Below are 10,899 nucleotides of genomic sequence, written 5' to 3'. Positions count from 1 at the left end.
CACTGTACTCAAATGGCCTCCACAGTCACCAGATCTCAATCCAATAGAACACTTTTGGAATGTAATGGAACAGGAGATTCGCACCATGGATGTGCAGCTGACAAATCTACAGCAATTGCATGCTGCTATTATATCAATATGGACCAAAATCTGAGAAATATTTCCAGTACCTTGTTGAATGGTACTAGTTGGTACTAGTAAGGTGTACCTAATAAAGTGGCCAGTGAGTTTATAAACTATAGTTACACTAAATGATAAATTACTAAAAATTATATTTTAATTTATAATAAAATAATTAATAATATATGTTTATAAAAACAATATAGTTAAAATGAGCTTATAATGCATTAAACATGTAGGAAACAACATGCTTAAAGCTATGTGCTACTTTTATGCCTTTTCGGCTTTTTGCCTTTTTGATTGGATGTTTAAAGCACAATAATATACTGTGAATCATGAATGCAGCCGTTTATCAGTTTTATTTTGTAATATAATGTAACGCTTACAGTGTAAAGGTGATGATTACCATTCAACTTGGTAACATACCACAAGCAACCTGTACAAGAACACAAGCATACAAAGGAATGTTACATTTTAAAGCATCAGGGTTGAGTATACATGCATGTGATGTCAGAGCATTCTTATGAAACATGCAAAACATATTTACAATATAACCCTAAGGGGTGCAGTTGTTTAACATGCTTATATACTGTACAACAATACTACTGAATAATAATGGTATTTAGATCTGCTACAGAGGGTGGTTTCTTGTCATTTGTTGTTCAAGAAATGTTGCCAGTTTGTTATTTCCCACAAACTTAAAACTCATTTACTCATCCTTTACTTTTTCCAGAACTGTTTGAATTTGTTTACTCTGTTGGACACAAAATAATATATTTTAAAGAAAGCTGGATCTCCAGGTTGGAGGAAAGTCCTTACCCCAGGTGGAGGAGTTCAAGTATCTTGAGGTTTTGTTCATGAGTGAGAGAAGAATGGAAAACGAGATTGACAGGCGGATCAGTGAAGTGGCAGCAGTAATGGGGACTGTATCTGTCCGTTGTGGTAAATGAGCTGAGCTTAAAGGCAAAGCTTTTGATTTACCGGTCAATCTATTTTCCTACTCTCACCTATGCTCATGAGTTTTGGGTTATGACCGAAAGGACAAGATCTTGGATACAAGCAGCCGCAATGAGTTTCCTTCACAGTGCGCACCCTTATAGTGAGGGTGAGGAGCTCTGTCACCCGATAGGAGCTTGGAGTTGAGCCACTGGTTCTCCACACCGAGAGAAGTCAGCTGAGGTGGCTCAGGCATCTGTTTTGGATGCCTTCCTAGGGAGGTGTTCCATGCATGTCCCACCGGGAGGAAGCCTCAGGGAAGACTCAAGACACACTGGAGAGACTATGTCTCTCAGCTGACCTGAGAAAACCTCGGGATCCCCCCCGGAGGAGCTGGATGAAGTCTGGGGAGAGGGAAGTCTGGGGTTCTCTACTACCACCCCTGTGACCCGACCCTGGAAAAGCGGATGAAAATGAATGAAAGAAAGCTGTAAAAACAACTGACTTCCATAGCAGGAAAAACAAATACTACGGAAGTCAGTGTTAACAGGTTTTCTGCTATATTAAAAATATCTTTTATGTTTAATAGTGTAAAGAATGTTTGGAACAAGTCAAGAATGGGGGAAATAGAGTACAATTTTGGGTGAACTGTCTCTTTAAGAGTTGTCAACAAAGAAGCCAATGTTGGCTTTACAATGTGACTGTTTTAATAATAAGTGTTCAAGTGAGTGTGAGTGCTGGGATGTCGTGGCATCGGTGAACTGGGATAAACCACACTGGTTGCGGAGTTCCAGTAGGTGGATTGAGGCGTGAAGAAATTACTAGTTGTAACAGACATAGGGGTGGAATGTGGGCTTATGAAGTTCATTTTTGGCTGGTGGCTGTGGTAGCTCTGCATGTACGACCCTTCGGTCTGGAATTTATACACGCTTCCCTCTGTGGAGTGGTTTTGGTGACTTTGGGAGATGCCCTGGAAGTCGAATTTGTATGCGTAGCGTTTGCCGTGCACTTTGGTCATGATGTTTTTGTCGTAGTAGTAGCGAAGGGCACGGCTGAGCTTGTCGTAGTTCATGTTAGGCTTGCTTTTTCGCTCCCCCCAGCGTTTGGCCACCTCATCAGGGTCTGTCATCTTGAATTCCCCATTAGTTCCCTCCCAGGTGATGATGGTCGAGTTGTTGCTGTCGGAAAGCAACTCCAGTAAGAACTGCCACAGCTGGATCTGACCAGAGCCTGTGTGAAAAATCAATGGAGAGCTTTAGTGGAAGATTGAATGGGTTTTGAAGGCAGGTTGTTGCTTTAAATGTGACCTTTTTAATGTTTGTTGAACACAAAAACAGAATGTGGGTCGGTCAGAAACACCTACCCACAGTCCTGTCAGTGCTGGAAACAGGCAGATGGCTAGAATTTTGTTTGGTGGTTCGGTTCTTGGTGTGGATTGGTTTCGCTTCTGTGTAAAGAAGGTCGGGCAGACAATCATTCTAATCATGTGTTTTGTAATACCAATCATGTTTATCAATGAAATCAAGTAAAGTTTTTGTTGAAACCCTGATATAAAGTTTTTACAGAATGTTTTAATGAATATAATGTTAATTGAAATGCATGTTTTTGTAGCAAAACTTTCACACTTGGTCAGTTTATGTACAGTGCTCAACATTTGAAGTGGTTCAAAATAGGGATGTCCAGATCCAATCACATGATCAGGAAAGGGGCTGATCATGCGCTTTTAGACTCTATTGGAATCCGACTTTACCTCCAGATCAGGACTTGAATATATGTGTGTGTGTATATATACACTCATTATTTTTTAACACATCTATAGTTATTTGGAGGCACAGTGTTACACCACTTTCTTGACTTACAGAGACTCTATTGGTTAAATGGTGGCAAAGTAGAAAACAGAAGCAGCTTGAAGCGGAAATTTCAAGCATTTTCTATTAGATTTTTTTTATATTTACTGTTATAAAAAAGTCCAAAAGTGAAGAATTGATCTTTATTAGTTGATTGTTCGAGCTCACAGAATTGCTCTGTTTGTTAACAGATTTGTTAAATGTTAAAATAAGGTGAATTAAATAAAAATATTAAACATCCTGGATCTGTTTCTTTGCTTTTTTTATGTATTATAAAAGTATCGGATCGGGTATCGGTAGATAATCAAATGACTTGGACTCGAAGGCCAAAAAGCCTGATCGGGATATCCCTAAAATAAACTTTTGCTTTACTAATTCAAGTAAAATTGTTGATAAAATATATAATTTATCAGGGTTATATTATTAGTGATATAACTAAATTAGTTATGAAAAGGTATATATCTGTGCATTCAAAGATTACATACATTAAAAAGGCCACATTTGTTAATTTGATGCTGATGAATCTGGGTCAAAGATGAAAACTGCATTCAAAATGGTGAAAGTGTAATGATGTAAAGCCATAATCGCACTGCGATCTTCGCCCCATAGATCTCCATTCATACATGCGAATGTAGCAGACTGGAAATGCAAGCTCGTGCGACAAGTTTTGCAGTTCACTGCAATGAAAAAACCTGCGAAATCGCATCACGTGACTATGTGAGACTATTCGAAGATCAAAACATGACCTCTCTGAACAGAAATTTAAAATATGGACCAATCGCTCACTTTAATCTCTAATTATCCTGTTCCCTTTTCGCAGGAAATTTTGCATGCTCAAAACTAGTGTGACCGTGACGTTAGTAATTGTTTTACTTTCTCCATACATAATGTATATATTTTTTTATTTTCTTGGGCTAATTATTATGACTGGCTTTTATTTTGCACTGATTTACTGAATATACCACTGCAAAGTCGTTTAGTGTGGCAATACATTATAAAATAATTCATTAAAAAAACTGTCAGGAACATTTAGAAAGGCACATGATGACATAATAAAACTCCAAAAAGACCCAAAATACACACATTTCCTTTTTAAATCTTTATCATTAAAAATACTGTCAGCATATATTTAAATTTGATCAATTATTTTTTTATATAATGTAACTCCATGGCAGAATATGTATAATGTCAAATTGCAAGGGAACGTTAATTTTCCCTGCATTTTAGCTTCACAAATAATAATTCATAAATGAGATGCTTTACTTGCATTAAATATGCTTTACTTCTCTGTATATATATAGTCATTTTTATTTGATTCAAACTGTAAAATGGCACAACTCATCTTTGACCCGTATGCAATTTATGATTATTTCTTACCTGGGTTTGCAAGACGACTGCTGATGGAACCTAATGCTTGGTAGGGGTCTGTAAAGACGGAAATGTACAAGACTGATTAGATACACTGAGGTGTAGCATAACAAAAAATAATAATGAGTACAGAATTAAACTCATTGACCTTGTGGAAGTCTTGGAGGCGGCTCTGTAATTCTGGTATTGTGCTGATGTTCAATTGGAGATCCTGTGATTTCAAGGCAAGGCGAGTTTATATAGCACATTGCATACTCTGGTAATTCAAAGTGCTTTACATAAACAAGAATAAAAGAAATGCTAATAAAACTAATTAAAATTAATTAAAAAGGCAAGTTTTTTTACATTTAAAATGTTACATATGATGTGTTATTGATCGTGTAACTATTTATTTATTTATCTATTTATTTATTTATTTATTTTAAAGCAGGTCAACTATACCTTTAGGGACAGCTGGCAATCCACTTGAGGACCAACTGTTCCTCCTGCCGATCTCCTCAAAGCTGTTTTCTGCTAGGAGAAATTAACAGAAGGGAGATTTTACAGGAAAGGATGGCTTTAAAGAGTAAGGAGAAGGGCAGCTGCAGAAGGAAGGAAACTCTGCATTAAAGATCCCCGAAGAACAAACGCAGGGCAGAACAAAGGCAGAAGCAAAGCGGTAAGAAGGCCTGAAGATGGCACACAATTCCTTAGGGTGATTGTCCTTTTGTTCTGACTGCTTCTCTTTGCCACAGAATAGTCAATTGTGTCTTAAACTGAGCTCTACTTCCTGTCCTAGTGCAGCTGTTTCCTGTCCGAAAGCATAGCGATTCAAAAACCTTGCGACTCTTGGGGTGAAATTCATTGAAGAAACAAACCACGGTCCTTAAAGCACCTCTGCATTTGCATAGCACAAACTATTTTAGTGCTGTATAATATCTTGAACTTTAACCACTTAGTCTATATAATTTTACAGGTTAATTCACACTAAAATTAAGTCCCTGGTTTTATTCCAAAGCCATAGGCCCCTTTTTCTTTTAAAACTATAAAGTATTGCCCTTGTTTGTTCAAACAATCTCATTGAATAGTGACCAGTATTTTTACTTGAGGAAACAGTATCAAATAATAATGCTGTTTGATACGTGCTTTTCAGGCTCGGGTGAAAAACAAACCAATATTTTATGTGTTTTTACAATTAAAATAAACCATCCTGTGATTGATCTTTTGTGTTTGCTCACATCTGAACATTCACAATTCATAATAACATGACAAAAGCACACAAGTGCACAATTATAATTTGAGCTCTCTTAAAATAAAACTAGATTTTTTTTTACTAAGTTGAATCTCTCCAGACTGAAACTTACACTCACAGATGTTAACAGTCAAAACAAAATAGATACAGTTGGAGTCAGAATAATTAAACCACCTGAGTTATTAGCCCACCTGTTTATTTCCTCCAATAACTGTTTAGTGGAGAGCAGATTTTCTCAACACATTTCTAAACATAATAGTTTTAATAACTCATTTTCTAATAACTGATTTATTTTATATTTGCCCTGATGACAGTAAATAATATTTGACTAGATATTTTTCAAGACACTTCTATACAGCATAAAGTCACATTTAAAGGTTTAACTAGGTTAATTAGTTTAATTAGGCAGGTTAGGGTAATCAGGCAAGTTATTGTATATTGATGGTTTGTTCTGCAGACTATAGAAAAATATAGTTTAAAGGGGCTAATTATTTTGACCTTAAAATTGCTTTAAAAAATTAAAAACTGTTATTCTAGCTGAAATAAAACAAATAAGACTTTCTCCCGAAGAAAAAAATATTATCAGACATACTGTGAAAATGTCTTTGCTCTGTTCAACATCATTTGTCAAATATTTAAAAAATAATAAATATTTCAAAGGGGGGCTAGTAATTCTAACTTCAACCGTATATTAAACTTAGAAAAAAATTGTATGTATTGTATTTTATCTTTTTATTTTTACTTAGTTTTTTTGTTGGGGTAGTTTAAGGGCTAATAGAACCAGGATTCAGGATTGCATTTCTGAACTGCTAATGTCGCTAGTTAACACAATCTAATGCATTTTTTTTTCAATACATCCCATAATTTCTAAAATATCAGCCTCTACCAAATGGTCTAAATAATCCAAGTAAATGAACAAATGGCAAATATTGGTATTAGCCTAAGACAAAAATCCTGCATCCCTGTATTACACATTAAGGATCTCAGTAGAAACTAAAATTACTTGTATTAGGGGAAGAAACCCAATATGATCTGATGTATATTTGGAAAGTGACTACATTAAAGGGATAGTTCACATAAAAATTGTTAATCTGCCTTGTTCAAAATAAGATATTTTAAAAAATGTTGGTTGCTGAGACCCATTGACGTGCATAGTGATTGTTTTTCCTACAATGCAAGTCAGTGGGTCCCAGCAACCAGCATTCTTCAAAATATCTTCCATTGTGTTTAACAGAAGAAAGATACTCTCAAATGTTTAAAACCACACGAGAGAAGGTAAATGACTAGGCCATTTTAATTTTTGGGTAAACTATTTTTTTCTTTTTAATAATTTCTATTTTCTATTTCTTTATAATAACAATTTATATTTAGAATACAGCAATTCTTTTCCTTTGTAATACAGTTCATTGGACTCAATAACCTTTGTTCATTACGTACCATGAATTAATATACTTCATTCATACAGAAGCTTCATATTTTATTTTCAAATACAGACAGAATCAGTCATAAATATGAATGAAACAATGTATATTTTAAATCATTTATATGCTCAATAACAATAGAGGTTTGACTTACCGGCTTTTACCTGTACTCGAGGTTGTGGTTGTGTATTAGTTGGATTTGTTGGGTAGGAAAAAGTGGGACTACCTGAATAAACAATAGTAAAAAACAAGCCGTTTTAATCTACTACATTTATAAATAGACCAGCATTTTCCACAGCATACTAACAATGCATTTAGAAATCAGACTGAGTTTCTCCTGATTATATGAACATTTATAATGGCTTATTCATATGGGATGAGGGTCTTACTCTCCCGGAGGTAGTTGAGATGGGAGAGCAGGATGTCTGTGTTGTATGCGGAGGTGATGCGCATCATGTCCTCTTTGCTCAATTTGCAGAGCGCTTTTCCATCCAGGGTCTGGAAGAGGGACACGTCCACATCGGACAGCGCGTATTCCTTTATGGCCCAGTCCACCCACTGCCGCACGTGGTCTTGTGTCCAAACCTCTGGGTCTAAAATGGGACAGAAGCAAGAGTAAAATGAGGAACCAGTGCTTCTGAAGTGACGGGACTCATTAGAGTTCAAGCAGGAGGTAAAAGATACGTCAGTGCACACTTTACACTTCTACTCTCCATGTTTTTTTTTTTTTTACTTTACATTTTACTTTACTCATTACTTTTACTTTTTACTGTTTTTTTTTTTACTTTGCCTTTACTTTTTACTTTAATTTTTACTTTACTTTGCCCTTAATCTTTACTTTACCTTTACTTTTCACTTTACCTTTACTTTTTACTTTACTTTGCCTTTACTTTTTACTTTAATTTTTACTTTACTTTGCCCTTAATCTTTACTTTACCTTTACTTTTCACTTTACCTTTACTTTTTACTTTACTTTGCCTTTACTTTTTACTTTACTTTAATTTTTACTTTTTGCTTTACTTTTTTCTTCTACTTTATTTTGCCTTTACTGTACCTTTGCTTTACTTTGCTTTTTTTTTTACTTTACTTTTTATTTTACCTTTACTTTTGTAGTTTACTTTGCCTTTACTTTTTGCTTTGCTTTACTTTAGTTTTTACTTTAGTTTTTTACTTTGCTTTTCTTTTTACTTTTTACTTCTTTTACTTTTTATTTTACTCTTTATTTTACTTTTTACTTTTACTTTACTTTAGGGTTTTTATACTATAGTAGCTAAAGTGTTTTGGCTCTTGTTGGTTGGTTTTACAACATCATTTGGTTTCAAAACATTTTAAAATGTATTTAAAATGTTTTTGAGTTCATTATTCTTAGTAGTGGTACTATAGTCGTAATAGTAGTATTAACTTTAAAAATATTTTTAAGGATAGATTCATATTTCATTTAATTATTGATTTATTTTGAATTATAAGAGCTCATTAAAATTTGTAGAGTATTAGTTTTCCTGTTGTTGTTAACAGCTTTAAAAATAAAAACATTATTAAAGAAATAGATTATTTCATAATTCATTTAATTATTATTGATTGATTTTTATTTTATTTTAATGGCTCTTAAATTAGAAATCTATTATTAATGTTTGTCTTATTATTGCTGTTTTTGTATTCATAAAGTCTGATAGATTCATATTTTCTATACTTATGATTGATTCAATAATAATTAATATTAATAATAGTTTGCATGTTCTCCCTGCATTCGCGTGGGATTCCTCCGGGTGCTCCGGTTTCCCCCACAGTCCAAGACATGTAGTACAGATGAATTGGCTAGGCTAAATTGTCCGTAGTGTATGAGTATGTGTGTGAATGTGTGTGTGGATGTTACCCAGGGATGTGTTGCAGCTGGAAGGGCATCCGCTGCCTAAAAATGTGCTGGATAAGTTGGCGGCTCAATCCGCTGCGGCGGATATATATATATATATATATATGTTTATTTATTAAATAAAATATAATAAAATATTCATATTTCATGTTTATTTCATTTTTATTGATTCATTGTTTATTTTAAGGGCTCTTGAATTAGAAATGTCTTAGTGTTTCTCGTAGTATTGTTGTTAGTAATGTTGTTAATACTACTAAAATAAAAAATTATTATAATTAACTGTACAAAAATAATTGTATTCATAAAGTCAGATAGATCCATAGTTTATATAATTCATTATTATTATTATTTACAGCTCTTAAACATTAGAAATGTATTTATAATAGTTTCCATTTTGTTGTTTATTATTAATTAATATTATTATTATTATTGATAATAAGGATAATAATAATTATTATATTTTAAAAATAGTTTTATTAATAAAGTGATTTATTCCATAATATTTTCTTTATTTTGATGTCACAGCACAACAGCGTAGCAGCTGTCATTGAAATGAATGGGAATGCTAGCGGATATCTTGCTTTATTATTCACTGTTATAGCGCCTCTTTTACAAGCACTTTTACACGCTCTTATTTGTCCTTGAAATATGACGTCATATCCGAGTATTATGGTCATTTATAATTGTTTGGTCTGGGTGACTCATAAGGAGGAATCCCATACACTCACTGTCGCACAATGCTTTGGGCGACTCCACCACTCTGCTCTTAAAGTTACGACGACCTTCAAAACGCCTCCCTTAACGCACATCCTAATTGGTTTGTGAGTAATGAGTGATTATCTCTTCTGGAATCTGCGCACAATCAAATGTAGTTTAGTCTGCTGGGTTTCTGGAATCTGCGAGTAGGAAAAGCATAAGCGGGTTTGTCATTCTTTCACAAACCTGCCTTTTTCCCACAAAGTACAAATTTGTAGTGATGCAAGTTCCTGCGGTCATTGTATAATTACCACATATCTTTGTTTAGACATCTATACATCCTCTGGCTGTTAGAAATGAGTCAACTGCACACTAAATATATTCAGTCAGATGCTTCCCTTTTAAATAAACATAGCTTTACCTTTAGCTACGTCAGCTATATCTTATTCTGTAATACTAGTAGTAAAGCATTTATTATTATTTTCATGTGCTTGAGTTTTTAGTATGTGTGTTTAAAAATATAAATATAAAAAAATAACAAGAAGAGTTTAGACTTTTGACCTGAGAAGAGTTATTCCATCAAATATTGATGTCGCAATAAATTAAAATATGTGTCATGTCAAATACTTTCTTAGATCTTGTAAACATAATATTAGATATATTGGTCACACTTTACAATAAGGTTCATTAGTTAATGTTACTTAATGCATTTACTAACATGGACAAACAATGAACAATACATTTACTACAGTATTTGTACATGTTAGTTAACATTAGTTAATGAAAATACAGTTGTTTTTTTGGACGTTTGGATGTTAATAATGCATTAGTAAATGTTCAATTATGATTAATAAATGATGTACATGTGTTGTTCATGATTAGTTCATGTTAGTAAATGCATTAACTAATGAAACTTATTGTAAAGTGTTACCAATATGTTTACAATATTTACATTTAACTCAAACCCATGCACAATTTGTATGTATGTATAATGTTTAAATATACAGTGGATCCGGAAAGTATTCATAGCGCTTCACTTTTTCCGACGTTTATTGTTACAGCTTTATTCCAAAATGGATTCAATTCATTTATTTCCTCAAAACTCTACATGCAATGGCCCATAATGACAAAGTGAAAAGTGTTGCAAAGTTATTAAAAATAAAAAAGCTGAAAAATCACATGTACAGAAGTATTCACAGCCTTTGCTCAATACTTTTTTGATGCACCTTTGGCAGCAATTACAGCCTCAAGTCTTTTTAAAAATGATGCCACAAGCTCTATCAGGTTGAATGGGAAGCGACGATGTACAGCCATTTTCAGATCTCTCCAGAGATGTTCAATAGGATTTAGGTCTGGGCTCTCGCTGGGCCACTCAAGGACATTCACAGAGTTGTTGTGAAGCCAATCCAT

General features: G+C 33.8%; 2 protein-coding genes across 15 annotated transcripts in view; one reads left to right on the top strand and one right to left on the bottom strand.

Moving 5' to 3' along the window:
* Window positions 1-460: 460 nt before the first annotated feature.
* Window positions 461-10,899, bottom strand: part of fli1rs (Fli-1 proto-oncogene, ETS transcription factor-related sequence) — a 28,901-nt gene continuing 18,462 nt past the window's right edge. For 3 of the 12 annotated variants that reach the window (XM_005158200.4, XM_009292528.4, XM_005158202.5), the window contains exons 4-10: window positions 7,313-7,516; window positions 7,078-7,149; window positions 4,713-4,784; window positions 4,420-4,482; window positions 4,281-4,328; window positions 2,420-2,503; window positions 461-2,286 (exon numbers count right to left, since the gene is read on the bottom strand). In XM_005158200.4, the coding sequence (XP_005158257.1) occupies window positions 1,763-2,286; window positions 2,420-2,503; window positions 4,281-4,328; window positions 4,420-4,482; window positions 4,713-4,784; window positions 7,078-7,149; window positions 7,313-7,516 (1,067 nt within the window). In that variant the 3' untranslated portion in view covers window positions 461-1,762. 12 annotated transcript variants of the gene reach the window in all.
* The window catches only part of caspa (caspase a), a 50,401-nt gene continuing 43,089 nt past the window's right edge, over window positions 3,588-10,899 (top strand). Inside the window, exons 1-2 of one of the 3 annotated variants that reach the window (XM_073925282.1) lie at window positions 3,588-4,929; window positions 7,402-7,596. The gene's annotated coding sequence lies outside the window, so the exon portion shown is untranslated. The remainder of the gene's footprint in view (window positions 4,930-7,401; window positions 7,597-10,899) is intronic. The other 2 variants (XM_073925280.1, XM_073925281.1) reach the window with 2 other exon arrangements.

Source organism: Danio rerio, chromosome 16, assembly GCF_049306965.1.
Source record: "Danio rerio strain Tuebingen ecotype United States chromosome 16, GRCz12tu, whole genome shotgun sequence".
NCBI lineage: Eukaryota > Metazoa > Chordata > Actinopteri > Cypriniformes > Danionidae > Danio > Danio rerio.
The sequence above is the reverse complement of the archived record's forward strand: the minus strand, read 5'-3'. Positions and strand labels throughout refer to the sequence as shown.